Source organism: Drosophila virilis, chromosome 6 (assembly GCF_030788295.1).
Source record: "Drosophila virilis strain 15010-1051.87 chromosome 6, Dvir_AGI_RSII-ME, whole genome shotgun sequence".
NCBI lineage: Eukaryota > Metazoa > Arthropoda > Insecta > Diptera > Drosophilidae > Drosophila > Drosophila virilis.
Genome location: NC_091548.1, coordinates 623,434 through 640,049, shown reverse-complemented (window position 1 = coordinate 640,049; position 16,616 = coordinate 623,434). Strand labels below are relative to the sequence as shown.

The 16,616-nt window shown below is 36.6% G+C and overlaps 1 protein-coding gene across 4 annotated transcripts in view; it reads left to right on the top strand.

Moving 5' to 3' along the window:
* Positions 1 to 16,616, top strand: part of pan (transcription factor pangolin) — a 71,528-nt gene that overhangs the window by 10,192 nt on the left and 44,720 nt on the right. For all 4 annotated transcript variants that reach the window (XM_070210731.1, XM_015168660.3, XM_070210730.1 and 1 more), the window contains 2 exons: positions 34 to 82; positions 7,122 to 7,219. In XM_070210731.1, coding sequence (XP_070066832.1) covers positions 34 to 82; positions 7,122 to 7,219 — 147 coding nt within the window. The remainder of the gene's footprint in view (positions 1 to 33; positions 83 to 7,121; positions 7,220 to 16,616) is intronic.

The following is a 16,616-nucleotide window of genomic DNA, read 5'->3' as shown; positions in this document are numbered from 1 at the left end:
TAATCAATATATAACAATCTTTTCTTCACCTAGGAAAAGGGCAGCAAGACAGTGACGAGGCCGGATCACAGTCCAGTATTTAGTAAGTAAAACTTTTATCTTCAACTGAAATTTTACGTATATAACCTTAAAAGATAAAAATTCTTTAATTAATAAAAAAAGAAATTTTAACTACTTATTACCTTACAAGTTACATCATGTTGGCCAGTTATAGAAAATAATAATAATAATAAAGTAGATGCGTGTAGTGTATGTAACCAACTATGTAAACTCGCAGCCAAGTGCAGGGCATATCCTCGTTGGACGGACACTCGATTCAAAATTCTCGTGCATGCATGTATATATGAATGTACATATGTATATGCACGGCAGTGCATACATACATATGCCTCTGCGCTTGTGTACGTAAGTATGCATGTATGCGTATGCGTTGCGTGCTGTTTTTTATAAACAAACTAAAAAAGACGGCAAAAAACATGTGCTCACATTTGAAGGCAAAGCCGTAGTTGGCGTGGGGCAGATATGTAAATAACCGGCTGCTGCAGCCGCCGTCGCCGTTGCCGCCGACTGTAACTTTAGCATCCGTTCCATAGTGCTAACAAGGTGATGCAGATCGGCTCGTCGCTACTTCATTTCTTGTTTTTTGTTTTCAGTTTTCTGTTGGCTATATTTTGCTTTCTTTCGGCCGTCAGCGGTTTATGTACCCTGACTGTGTGAGTACATGCACATATGTACGTGTATATATGTATGTTCACATGTGTGTAAGCGTGCGTAACTGTGTGGAAGTTCTCTTAAAACGATCGAGTAAACAAATAAAGCGAGTGTGTTTCGGGTATATGATTTTATGTATGTACTTGCTTGAGTGTATGTTTCTGTATTTCTGAAAGTTTATTTGTGTGTGGGCAGGCACACATAAACACACACACTGTTACATACATATACGCATATCTTCATACAAACGATCGGAATTCAATTTGTTTGCAGTTGATCATCTTTTCAAAATCATATACTAATTATAATTCGTGTTCAAGCCTTCTAGACCTACCACAAACTATCGCCCCGTCCTTCCTACTACGTCCACATCTCACTTTTTGCAATAGAACAGCCTGTACCAAGTGTTCTCTACTCAACTCTCTTCCCGCTATCAAATCTATACTTGCAGTATATGTACCCTTTGGGACTTCACTGATCATGCCCAGGTATGAGTAGGGCATAGCGTACCAGTCACGCGTTTACTATACTCTCTCTGTCTTTTTATACCCTGAACCCATTAAAAATGGGTATAAGGGTAAATTGTATTTGTGCAAAATCCAAATGTATGTAACAGGCTGAAAGAAGCAACTCCGAGCTAGAGACTTGAAATGATGTAGGTGCTCCTAGTGCCCGCGCAGATCGAGTTTGTTTCAGTTAATCGATAACATACTCCGTTTCCAAGCAATCGATAAGAATCGATATCCTGTTTTTAAGCCATGAAGAATATCTTCGTTCTTAAAAGTCAAATATATCGCATATTTTGTTTTTCCCGAGAATTACATTTTTAGGCGTACGCTCATAATTTTGTATATTGTTGCATGTTTTTAAAGATTTTTTAAGTTTAAATGCCGTTTTTTAGCTTTTTGTATGAACCTGCACCAAGGCAGTGTTTGGCCAGCAAATACCGTGAACCAAGCACCGAGATTCCAATTCACACGTCACAAAAAGACCCACGGAAAAACACACCGTTCCTTTTGGGAAAGCGGGTAGCGGGAACACTTTCAAAAAGTTAAATACTCTTAATCTGTGATTTATGCTTCGAAAATCAAGTCTCCTTGCGATATTTATTGATAATATGGAAATGGTAGAATATATTGATCAAAATAATGTAATTGATTTGCGACTCAAGCACGCGGCTCTAGCTTTTAAGGTTTGTATATCGACGGATCCAACAGAACGTAGCTCATCGATCTGATGTAGAATAATCTTTAGAATTTATAATTTATAGGGTCCGATCTTATTTGAACTTGAGGCTGACCTCACAGCTGAAGCAGTAACATTATAAATCTTACTAAGGTTAACTTGAAAGAGTATAGCAAGTCTGATAGACGATTTTATGATTACAATTATTTCTTAACGCTAAAAATATCGCCTGGAGCAATACATTCCCATAATATTTAAAATATTTGTAATTATATGTGTATATGCATATGTATGCCCTTGAAAGTTAGCGTTCGGATTAGCTGGAAATAAATGCGTCCGGTTGGGTTAGCTTTAAGGATGTAATGGGAAAAATATTAGGATTTCCGTTCCGAACCGGCTTATATCCGTGCCTTTACCTAACTAACAAATTTTTTATAATGATCCTGTGTATATGTATGGATATATATATATGTATGTGCATTCGACATACTTATGTTTAGGTAGTAAATGGCGATAAAAAGTAAATATGTAAATTCATATGCACATACATACTTACATATACACGTATGTATATACATATGTATTTTTAGTAGTCTTCGAATACGACGTGCCTGCGTTGTGCTAAACATAACTTGTTAACAACGCGTTGTCGTCTCTGTCTCCGCTTTAAAGCCCATAACAAAACAGTTAACGAGCTTTTTACCTTTACATCTTTGACCATTGAAGGAGATTCTGCGGAACAATGTTCATTTCAAGCTTTAAAAAAGACTACGAGGCATAATCAGCCATGGGCTTAGGCGATCCCAGATTTAAAGGGGTATCTTAAAGGGCGTCTCCCCTGCGGGCGCTCTAATAAAACGTTGGTGTTCTATAAATACATGTACATACGTATGTTCTACGAACATTCATATATCCATGTACAAATATGTATATGTACATAAAAAATCTTAACCCGTATCCTTAATATATGCGATAGCAGTGTAAGATTTTTGGCCTGTATCTCAGTACCGAGTGCATTTAAAACAAAGATTTAATTTAAAAAATGGCCTTTAATGCATAACCCCAATATAAAACAATTTACCGGAATGTTCATAACTTTGAGGTGAAAAACAATAAGTCAATAGTTGTAAATTGAAACAATATTAAGGTAGATTTCCCACTGTGCGGCGATCAGTTTGATTTCTTAAGTATAAAAAATATAAATGTGTGTAAGCATGTATGCATACATGCAACAAACGTACAGAAACATATGTATGTAGGCATATGTGCGTTTGTAAAAAAGTATACATATCCCTTCTTCTGCTTGCATGCATACAAGCAATAATGTTTTTGTTCGTGTGTGCGTATACATACATACATACATACATACATACAAACAAACAAACATACATACATATACCCAAATACGTCTGTGGTAGTATTGTGTATCCTTGGAAATTAATGAGTTTTCGTAGAATCGACGGTCTCGTTCCGTTCGTGCTGCCGAAGCCGATGCTGACGGCGCTGCCCGTGTTGAAATTGTTAGTGTGCTGTTGATATGTTTTGGAGTTCTCGCTAGTTGGCAGACGCTTGTTGTCTCGAGAACGCGTGGATTATTTTGTTACCCATTACTTTTCGTACCTTCTTTGCTGCTTGTGCTCTGCGACTGCCGCTGCTGCCGGTCTGATGGACTGCGGGTTGGCTTACCTAATTCTCATTCCGTGCTTGTGGCTTCCTTCTCCTCCACATTTTGATTTAAGATGTATTTTTTTTGTTTTGTTGTTGTGTACTTCTCGTTTTTATCACCATTTTAGGGTATTTCAGCGAGTCTTTCTTGTGCTTGATTTTCTAACAAGCTGTGAAATATTTAATGATACGACTCGGGTATTCTTCTTCGATGTTAACATCATCTCGTATCTTTATACATACACTTCTATTCGCTTGGCTCTGTGCACCGCACACATACATACATATCCATTCACGTATCCACTCACAAAATAGCAGCTACATAAGTACATTTATAAATATACATATACATACATGGAAATATAATAGGTTAATTGATGCCCTCTAAAAGATATTTGCACATATACATGTGTACCTACTATAAAGTATACATAATCGCAAAATTCGCAAAATTATTAACTTCCGACTATGAGTAATGCAATGATCAAAATCTCAAAGATCGTATCAAATATACAGTAAGTCAAGAAATTGTTTTCACGTTAGAAAAAAAAAATGATTTTTTGACTTTCTCAGCAAAAGTTAATATTTCTAAATACATATATATTATACCCTGAACCCATTTAAAATGGGTATAAGGGTATGTTGTATTTGTGCAAAACCCAAATGTATGTAACAGTCAGAAGGAAGCATCTCCGACCCCATAAAGTGTATATATTCTTGATCAGCACCAATAGACGAGTCGATCTAGCCATGTCCGTCTGTCTGTCCGTCCGTCCGTATGTATGAACGCAAGGATCTCAGAACCTATAAGAGCTAGAGACTTGAAATTTTAGATGTAGGTGCTCCTAGGGCCCGCGCAGATCGAGTTTGTTTCCGATAATCGATAACTTACTCCTGTTTTTTGGGCAATTTTGGTAAATAATAAGAGCTAGAGTCACCAAAGTTGACATATAGCTTTTAAATTAGAATTTATATATGCATTTGATGTTGGAAGAAGAGGATTCACGGTATCCCCTAGTCGGGAGCTCACGACTAGAACCTCTTACTTGTTTTATTTTGGTGATTACTGTACAACATATGTCAAGTTTGGTGACTCTAGCTCTTATTATTTACCAAAATTGCCCAAAAAACATGATATCGATATCGATTTATCGATTGCTTGGAAACGGAGTAAGTTATCGATGATAGGAAACAAACTCGATCTGCGCAGGCACTAGGAGCACCTACATCAAAGATGCTGATCAAGAATATATATACTTTATGGGGTCGGAGATGCTTCTTTCTGCCTGTTACATACATTTGGATTTTGCACAAATACAACATACCCTTACACGCATTTTTAATGGGTTCAGGGTATAATAAAAAATTTTGAATAGTTCCCAGCATCGATAAGAAGCAGACAAATGGACGGAGACGACTATATCACCGTCTTATTCCAAATAAAACATATATTTTGTGGGGTCTGAAATGCTTCCTTAATTTTTAACTTTTTCATACTTTGTATTTATTAACAAAAATAAGTTCTAAAGTTCATATTGGACTTGTAAAGAATCTGTGTGATCAGAACAATCTCAGAGACATTCGAAGTTTAAGCAAGGGTTTGTCCAAATTATTTAATCCCGGTTTTTCTGTTAACAAAAATAAAATAATAATAATAATAAGCTAATCACTAAAAATAATAATAGTGACAGTGAGTTAACCAATGTAGTTGCGCAGTGAACACTACAACAAGAAGCAATAAGCTGCAGTTACAGTGAATTAGCGATCATAATGTCGTGATTTACAAAGGTGCGCTCAAGCGCAGTGTGATTTACATATATTTTTACACCGAAGCCGCTGGAGCTTTTCGGGCAGCGGAGACTGCGGCGAAGGGAGCGACTACGAATAACAAGTGCGTGACTTCGGCGTTGGACCCGCAAACGTGGCTAGTGTAGTGACTAAAATAAATCATAAAAATCATAGCTGAGGAGAAATTCGACCCATCTTTTGAAGGTCGTGGAAGCAGACCTGGGGACCGAGTTCCTCATTAGAGGGAGGGTGGTCCACAAGGACAACCTAAGAACTTCATATTGCGATTGTTTGACAACGTCATAGCCGAATGCGATGGGGAAACCCACATACTGCAGAGTTGCATCGCTTCACCTGGAGCCACATTTTGTCGTCTGGCATTAGAGAATTCATGTGCCAAAGAGCTCCATGCAGGTGGCACGGCACACTGCGAGATCCAGCCGAGCAACCTGGAAATAATCACCCATGTAGATGACGGAATCATCACCATTAACGACGGGTCCGCAAGGATTCAGGTGGAGAACGGCACTGAGATCTAGGTACAAGGCACGCATCTCATCACATTCGGAGACCGAGTCGCAATTAACGGGACTCTGTTTTACAATCACAACAACGTACGCAATAGAGTCCCGGGTATTGCCAATTCTCCCTCGCTGAACATCACTGCCTGCCAAGATGTCGTCAGCCTCCCTTACCTTCATCGTTTGAGTGAACTTAATTTGGAGGTGATACAGCAATTCAAGAAAGACGCCGGAACTGATCAAGCTTATCGTGTGGCATTCATCATTGGAGCCATATGCTGTGCTTTAATTTGCATTGGCCTCACTCTTTGGCGGATCATCGACGCAAAGAAGTCTGCGAAGCAGTTACGAGAAGTCGTCGCCGGGATTGGGTCGGCCGAGGACGGCCTTATACTTGAAGGGGGAGTAGTTAACACATAACACTTAATATAGGATATTTCATAAGTTTATAATCAACCCTCGCTATCGCGTGCTTCATAAGTTAAGGAACAGCCCTCGCAATTGCGACACTGCATACTTTGTATCAGCGCGCTATAGCTGCAATGGTCAGCGGCGGTAACCGGACACTTTTGTTTTGCTGCAAGAGTTACCGTTTTTGCCTAAGATTTTGCTGAGTCGGCTTGCCGACCATGACATTGTGGCGTGATGCGAGTTTTGGCTTAGTTTAACTGAAATATTCTGTGTATTAAGAAATTAGTTTTTAATGCGGCTTTCACTGAGGCACATCGGCCCAGGGACTTCGCGCTTAAATTATCTCACTCACTACGGCGTATCAGCCTAGTGTTTTATAAATAACCAAAATAAAGTCTTATGACGAAAATCCGCGAAGACCTTTTTATTTAAATATTAATTTTCATATGCAGACTTAGTTAATAATTTTTGACAGCTTTCTCTATTTTGAAATATCGATAAGTAGTCGTTATCGATTAATATTGCAAGATAAATATATCAAGTTTGGTTGCACAGATAGGAATATTTCACTATTTTGAAGCCCCGTTTTCCCGTCTTCCCAAAATCATGTATATATTTAACTTTTTGAGGCTTAACTTGGGACACATTTAAAAGTTGTTTAATTTTTGGACATGCATATCAAAATATTACTTATGTAAGGAAGACAATACATTTTTATCGATTTAATATCACATTTTTTGAAATCTATTTATATCTAATTCGAGTCTTGGTTTTAACGGCATCTCTGACGCTATTATTAGTCGTACAATTATTTAATCACTTCATCTTATCTTATTTTAGATAAACTCGAGCCACATACACCAACATTCAATATGGGATATCTCGTGTCACCGTACTCATATGCTAATGGTGCGCCCGGTGGACTGCCGGTAACTATGGTAAGTTATCTTTAAATACATATTTTGTGAACCTATTGTGGCCAGGATACACCTACGTTCAAAATCGAGTCTCTTGCTCTTATTCTGAGATCGACGTGACAGACGGATAGGCTGACGTATATGGCTAGATAGACTCGGCAATTGATACTGATCAGCACAATATACTTATGTATATACTTTATGAGGCCGGAGATGCTTCGTTCTGCCTATTACATACATTTGCACAAGACGATAACACCCTTTTTACCCATTTTCAATGGGTTTAGGGCTTTCAAAGTACTGCATACTAGAACTAAATTTTCGAGAACATAATGATTATTATATATCTCTATATTTAAAATTGTTTGTCCTGACTGACTGACTGATTGGTGATCAACGTACAGCTCAAAACGTAAGAGCTAGGAAGCTCTCACTGTAGTTACCTTATCTGATGAAGGTGCACGTTAAATTAGGGTTTCGAGAAATTCCACCCGCAAGTATGAAAAAATCGCGAATAGCGTTTGTATAATATATATATATTTATATATAATATATATATATATATATATATATATATATATATATATATATATATATATATATATATATATATATATATATATATATATATATATATATATATAATATTTATGATGTAAGAAAATGCTCAATTGTGTTGACCGAAGAATCTTTATTCAACATTTTATGACTCTTGAAAATCGAATAATTTAAATATAAATAAATTTAAAAAAAGTTCACGGAGTACAACTTTACCAGATCGTAATAATGTACAATTTCATTTTACATTAAATTAATCCAAACATTTTTCACTCACCAATTTGATTCCTATACATCCTTTATCAAATCCACACAGATTTTCGGTGTTTACGTAGGTAAAAAGAGGAAGACTTTTCGCTGTAAGAGCATTAAGAAACGCTCTCGTAACTTACACATGAATCCAAACATAAATGCGTGAGACGGGGCTGGGGAGAAAGCAAATCAATTTTCTTAATAAGTATAATCTGACAGGTTCAATAAAATACAATACACTGTATTCTTGTTGCTTTCGTGTTTTGTGCATGCATAAAAGAAGGTTAAGGGTCACTTTATTTTTAGTGGCTTATCCTTATCGATAATAATTTTTTTACTTTTCCGGCTGTTGAAAAAAAAATATATTCTGTGTGCTAAATGGACGACAATTCATACACTTAGTGTAAATGTATGGACGACAGAAATCTACTTGTGAATTTAATTTGAGGCTTGTCGAAATTGTTAACATTTATTAAATAACACTTTTCAGCGCCACTCTCGATAATTACAGGCGTAAGAAAATGCGTGGAAGCCAAGGGAGAGCTGTTTTTTAGGGCGGATCGCTTTATCAGCACGTACTAACCGAATAAAATGTCAAGGGTTGAAAATATACCTCGTACTATCAAATAGACGTGTAGCGCCCTAAATTTAGTGCAACGAAATGGTAATTACTTTTAAGTTTTTTTCGATAGGCTATTAGGGGAGGTTTTTCATACTATGACGATTTATCTTCCTTTTACGTACACACCCAATTTATTGAAATTGGTAAAAAGGGTATAATAATTGTGTGCAAATCTACGTAGCCGGTAGAGTGGAGCATCTCCGACCCATGCAGCACCAGCATCAACGCGTCGATCGCAGAACCTTGTGAGCAAAATACTTGAAATTGAATTGAATATAGGTCCGCGCATTACGAGTTTGTTTTTGCCCCGTTTTCACTATATCGATAATCGATATATAAATCCTGTTTTTTGAGTTAATCTCATAGGTTTTAAGAGTCACAGTCACCAAACTGAACATATAGCTTCTAGTTAGTATTTACGATAAATAACTTATATTTTATAGCTATCAGCAGCTCCGCCTGCACCCTATATCTATAAATCCAATAAATATTCATTTGGAACTACCCACAAATTTAAGGCACAATTTAAACGACTCAGTCTTTTTGAGCACATACGTATTTTCCACAGCGCAAAAAGATCTACTGCTGGAGTGTATCGGTTCAGATCGGTTCAGAAGCAAAGTTATTAAAGAAAACATTATTAAAGCGAACAGTGTCAAACAGTAGCAGCTTATTATCATAGAAACTGAATTCTTGGTATAGATGACACGATGGCAAAGTTGAATGGAATTGCTAGCTCGGTTCTGCTAACGCGAGGTGTATCTGGGTTTCCTCAATATTCTTCGGATAAAAGTTTGATACAATATTTCTGTGGGAACTTGTTGATAGTTGATATCGTCTTGCACAGAACCATCAAAATAGTCATCAAGCGCAAATAATCAAACATTCGTATTACAAAAGGTAATGCCCGACAATAGGCAATACCCTAAATCCTGCGTTGAGTTACATTAAATTTCCTTTAGTAGATACCAATACAAAAATAGATGTTTATAGCCTGATCCTTGTGAAATTTATGGTCATAAATGTATCCCCACTGTGTAAATGATAAAGACTTTCTCTAAAAATCGTTTAAAATTTCGGGGGACAACATGTGAATTCTGGTTTCGTGTATGTTATATCGATTTTTTATGATGAGATAAAATGTAATCACCGACTCTTAAGCATATCTACGTAAAGAATACTAGCGGGTATTCCCCGGTCTTCCCCGTGACAGTCCATCGCATAAGAAACCAAAAGTAGGAATCAACGGCCCATGTCAATCCGCCCATGTTACTCTTGACAATCTTGAAGCGCGTTCGTGCATCTAAAATTTGAAGTCTCTAGCTCTTATAGGTTCTGAGATCCTTGCGCTTATACATACTAACAGACAGACAGACGGACATGGCTAGGTCGACTCGGCTATTGGTGCTGATCAAGAATATATATACTTTATCGGGTCGGAGGAAGGAAGCATTCCTTTTGCCTGTTACATACATTTGGATTTTGCACAAATAGAATATACCCCTTTTACCCATTATTAGTGGGTTCAGGATATAAAAAGCTTGTAGCCAATTGGACAAAAACATAAAACTACGCCCATAAAATCGTTGAACCGCATTTTGTTTGTGAAATTCGGAAAATTTCGGTCAAAGGTTATATAGTTGAACAAGTTCAAAATGAATTTCAAAGCTCTACATTGAATCTCGAGTAAGTGCTTCTGAGATTTTAGAAATTTAAACTGCCACAGTGCAAAACGATTGTTCGAAACTACCATTTTTGCTTACCATCTGATTGGCATTCAACTCATATTTCATGATTTTACACAATCAAACCCGTTTGGTTGGAAAATGCGGGTCAAGGGTTGTAAGAACCAATGTTTATTTTTCGGCTTCAAGATTTTTACTACGCGAAAACGATAATTCCATATTTTAGATCTTTATTCGATTCTCATTTTAAAATATCCATATCAATTATACCTTGACACGTAGAATAAAAGATAGGTGTAGATAATGAGATGGGAAATTAATGTCTTAAATTGGCAGCAAAAAACTTGCACCCCGCAAATGGCGGAAAATACTAAACTTGCTGAGCATTTCCTTAACAGCAACCAAAACCGAACAACAAATAATTCAATTTACTAAATACGGAAAAAACAGTGTTTGCAGGACTATTGACAAAAGCAAACGAAGCGCTCGGATTGGGAACGGATATATTAAGTTAACTGAACAAGCTGATGGGCCAATGCCAATTGAAGCTAGTGTCAATTTAATTTCTGGCATATTTGCACGCCGTATTGTTAAGTAAACCGAATCGCCAAGCAGAATGGAAAAAGTAATACACAGAGCCCAGAAAAATACATGGACTCAGAGGGCCAACTTGCCTAATGCTCCTTTTACCACAGCACGCTTGAGTAATTTTAGCTGACGGGTTGGGCGAGGAGTTTATCAAACATTAGTTTTGTCAGACGTTCTGTCAAGGCCCCATTTCAGACAATGACAACAAAGGAAGGTTAAGTACAATACCTTGAGCAAACATCCTCATACAAAGGGACATTTTTAGCAGTCACTGGTTCACACAAAATGCCTTTCAGCCGCGCCAGACATGACAACTTGTTGTTAAGAAGATGGCGTTTTAAATGGTCAGAAGAATATAGAATATGGATGACATGCGAACCTATCTTTGATTTGAATGCATAACAGATAACATCTGAATATAGATTATTATCTCAGTTGATCTGTCTGCTTTCGAAAAGTTTTATCTATTTAATATCAGTGTCATAAGTCGCTAAGGAACATCAAATTAACGACGTTTTGCTTGCTTTAAATATTAAAACGGGGTTCTATCGAGTTATATTGATCTCACCTTTAAAACTGAGTTTTATAATATGGATCTGTAATATTCATGCCAAACATGCCGAGGAAGGCAGCCCTAAGTGAAATTCTAGAAGGTTTGCGTATGTTTTATACATAATTTACAAAAAACTATTATACGTTTATTTTCTTATTTTTTTAGACGTAGACTATTTCAATATATACAATTTATATAAATAGTTGTATTTACTTATTATTATAGTTATAACTTTTTCTTTTCATACCCTAAACCCATTAAAAATGGGTAAAAAGGCTAATTGTATGCAAAATGCAAATGTATGTAACAGACAGAAGGAAGCATCTCTGACCCCATAAAGTTTATATATTCTAGATCAGCATCAAGTCGAACTAGCCATGTCCGTCTGTCTGTCCGTGCTACACCTATGAGCTAGATTTGAAATTTTAGATGTAGGTTCTCCTAGTGCATGCGCAGATCGAGTTTATTTCCAATAATCGATAACTTACTCCGTTTCCAAGCAATCGATAAAAATTGGTTAAATATTGACATCCTGTTTTTTGAGCAAATTGGGTAAATAATAAGAGCTAGAGTCACCAATCATGATAGGATATGTTCATTTAATACCTATCGCCGCCTCCCCGCTACCACCCAAGAGCTATAAATCAAATGAATAACCCAACTTGTATTGCCAACCAATTAAAACCACAATTTAAATGCAATTGACTCTTTCAGCATATACAAATATTCTATGATTGATATGATAAGATTTACTGTAGAAAATTTCATTGAGAGCGGTTAAACCAAAGTATGTAACTGCGCAATTGGATTGGACAGCTAGCGCATACTTCAAGAATTTCTGTATACATGTACACACACTAATTCATGTGCGTCTGCTTCGCATTCTATTTTAGTATAGTTTAGCTATTTAAGTTATTTTTTTCTCTCTCATAAGTACTTAATTATTGGTGAGGCTGTTGAATAGAGGCATAGCAAGTGGTACGGTTTGCGAGTTCGAACCCTGCCAACCGAACTTTTTGTTTTGAAACTCTGAACCCATTTAAAATGGGTATAAGGGTATATTGTATTTGTGCGAAATCAAAATGTATGTAACAGGCAGAAGGAAGCATCTCCGACCCCATAAAGTATATATATTCTTGATCAGCATTAATAGCCGAGTCGATCTAGCCATGTCCATCTGTCTGTCCGTCCGTCCGTCGGCCCGTCCGTATGTATGAACGCAAGGATCTCAGAACCTTTAAGAGCTAGAGACTTGAAATTATTAGAGTTTACTTCCGATAATCGATAACTTACTCAGTTTCCAAGCAATCGATAAAAATCGATATCGATATCCTGTTTTTTTGGGCAATTTTGGTAAATAATAAGAGCTAGAGTCTCCAAACTTGACATATAGCTTCTAAAATAAAATATATATATATGCATTTGATGTTGAAGGAAGTGGGTTCAGGGTATCCCCTAGTCGGGGGCTCCCGACTAGAAACTCTTACTTGTTTTAAATTTATTTGGTGTTGGAATAAGTGGGTTCATGGTATTCCCTAGTCACGAGCTTCTGGCTACAACCTCTTACTTGTTTCTTTATATCCTGTACACATTAAAAATGGATATAAGGGTATATTGTATGTGTGCAAAATCCAAATGTATGTAACTGACGGAAGGAAGCACCTCCGACCCCATAAAGTATATATATTCTTGATCAGCATCAATAGCCGAGTCTATCTAGCCATGTCCGTCTGTCTGACCGTCCGTCCGTATGTATGAACGCAAGGATCTCAGAACCTATAAAAGATAGAGAACTGAAATTTTAGATGTAGATGCTCCTAGCTAACTTACTCCGTTTCCAAGCAATCGATAAAAATCGATATCGATATCCTGTTTTTTGGTCAATTTTGGTAAATAATAAGAGCTAGAGTCCCAAACTTGACATATAGCTTCTAACATAGAATATATATGCATTCGATGTTGGAAGAAGAGGGTTCAGGGTATCCCCTAGTCGGGAGCTCCCGAATAGAACCTCTTACTTGTTTTATTTTGGTGTTTACTGTACAACATATGTACATTATTTTCACATATTATTGGTTAGGACAAGCTTTGTCGATCTTGCTGCTTGCGTGTGTTTTTATGAGGTTTGGAGACCTTTTTTATTTTTGCTTCGAAAACTCGCATTTGCCCTAAACTCCCATTTTCTATAAATGTTTAACTTTCATGCTTTAAACGCAGAAGGTATTAAAATTTTTTTTTTTAAAACGTAGGACGGAGGCAAGAGGAACAACAGCCGTTCGCGGGACTGCATTTCATTAAGCATCTGCGTAAAATCGATAAGCACTTTGGGCTCGTTGCACCCGACTGCGGAATACACTATTCATAATAATAAAAATAAGAGCTTATATCGATAGTGAAATCTAATTAGAGCTGTGGGAGATATAGGTATAGGATCGTGAACATATTTCGAGTTGGTCATTTCGTGACTCTTTTGTGGTTTGCCTGGACAATAACTAGGATAGAAAAGTTTGAACTGCATGACGTACATTGCACACAGCCGGTACTCCGAACCTTTAATTTTTTCTGGTGCTAAATATGGGACCAAAATGTATGTATGTTCCAAGGGCTAACAGCTTATTTTAAAAAGTCATTTCCAGCTGTATGTTCCTATATATTGAAATAATCTAATTTTCGAGATGTTCTTCCATGTCTCAAAAGCGATAGTTATCGCCACATTGGAAACAGGGAAATGTGTTCGTATGTATGTATGTATGTATATTCTTCGTGATATGGGAGATGTTTTTTTGGCTGTTACATGCTTGATATGGGCTATAGCCAAAGTGTCTGCTATTCAGTATGTTCAAGATAAACTTGTGGACCCCTTCTCGTCACTTGCAGTTCGAATACTTCCGAATACATATAATTTAAATATATAAACTTGTGCTTAAGAAATAATATTTACCAATGTATCAAATACTTATGCACAAATAATCCATGTATTAAACTAAGACGATTTTGCTCGTAAAGAGATTACATAAAAGTTAAAAGGAATTCAAAGTTCTTTAAAAAAAAAAGAAAAGGAAAACATCCCGTACCGATTGCTTTTTTTATACAATTCTTGTACATATTTTTTACTGCATTAAAAATATTTCAATTGAAATCACTTTAATCAACGTCTAGAGCGCAGTGCAACACCCCCAAAGTATGGAACGCATTTTGCTCCACCCTCTTGGGTCGGCAGCTATCGGTTCGCTGTACTTTGGTGGTAGAACTTTCAAGCTTTTTCGTTGTACATACAAACGGACTTTCGTTCTTTCTCTCTCTTTCTGACTAGCGTATGTAAATATAATCAACGCACACACACAGACACACACAGACACACACACACACACACACACAGACTCACACACACACAGACCCTTTCAGTAGTATGCGTGCGGTGTTCCGAATTCAGGAAGCAATCTAAAAAGCGCGCCGACTACCACAACTACAAATCCTAAACAGGAGCAACAAGCAACCCCCCAAAATGCTGAGAGCTCAATGCTGATGTGCCTTTTTAATGAGAGAATAAAAACAACCCCCAAATCTTCCGCTGCAGTTCACTTTTAGACAATGGCGTCCAATTTCATTCTTATAGCATCATCTAAATAAATTCATTTTCTCTGATGAGTCCCATTTTCTGTCTTCGATTTTTGTTTTAAAAAGTGCTATCCAGTATTGTTCCTAGTGGATTGACCTACAAGTAATGTTGCTTATATGTCTCCCATTGCTATTCAAAGGTTAGCTTGATGGTCTACAGCTCCAGTAATTATAACTTAAGTTGGATGCTTATGTCAATACTTTAAAGAATAAAACTTTTTAAGAAAGGCAATTAATTTTTTTTATGAAAATCATTTATATTTATATTGATTTCGGTTTTATTTATGAGAGAATGGTAACGGGAAACATAACGACTTATCTATGGCTTATTATAACATGATCGACGTATCCAATACGAGAACGTAGATTATTTTGATTTTACCGTTGAAGTTGATTACGATTGGAGATACCATCTATTCCCGTTGCTACATAGCTTAGCATGACTTCGATATATTTTATTAGTAATGGAACTGTGCTCCTAGAAATGTTCTGTGTTCGATTATTTGAAATAGCTCAAGAATGTCATGGTAATGTCTGTTGCATGTATCTTAATGCAATTCTGTGGCTCAAGTTACATTCTATACATTGTTTCTATCGAAAATGGGCATATAGCTTACGATGAATTAGTGTAAGTGATTTTGTGCCAGTGTAACAAGCAGAATGTTTATATATGAGACTAGTCAGCCTTGCCCGTTTCACGTATAAAATAAATGTTCTCAAAAAGCTTTGAAAATGATTTTGAAACTGATCGGACGGTAATCAAACAACTTTCATACAGATCACTTTATCATTGTTGCGGGTGGAATTCCCCAAATCATTGAAACACGTTTTCATTAAGTTTGTTTGTAGTGATTTGAAAATAATTTTGAAGCAAATCGAAAAAAATAAAACGTCACCAAAAAAATCTTTAAACTGCACTTTTTAGCGATGATGCTTTGATACTGCAAAAAATGTGAAACACGTCTCAAAAAATTTGTTATATAGTTAATTAAAAATGAATTAAGCCGCGAAACGTCGCCCACCAAATCTTTGACCCACATTTCCACCGAGGATGAATGGATTTTCCAAAAAGTGCGAAGCACCGCTCAAATTCAGACCGATCGGATGCCAAACAAAAAAGTTTTATACAAACGGGTTTTCGACATTTTTCCGCAAAATGTGGGAAACCTCGTGGGCCGAAACCTCGTCTTAATTACAAGATACGTTTTCCGTCTGTCTGCCCGTCGCTTTAATCTGGCAGACATATAACTTATTTGGATCCTCTAGTTAGACGCACAGATCTAGTTCATTTCAAATCAATAAATATCGATTTAAAAATAAGGTGTTTTTGACAACAACATCAACTGCGAGTTTGTGGCGGTTAAAAATACGCTACATAGAATGTTTGTTTTCGTACGGTATTACTCTGATTCATACTACAAAATCCTCAGCAATATAGTTTGGCAGGTGCTTAAATTTATTGTTGAATAACTTTTGTTGTTGTTATTTGATCCTCAAGAAGTTTGAAGGATGATATTCAAATGTGCGCAGCTGTAAAAGGCT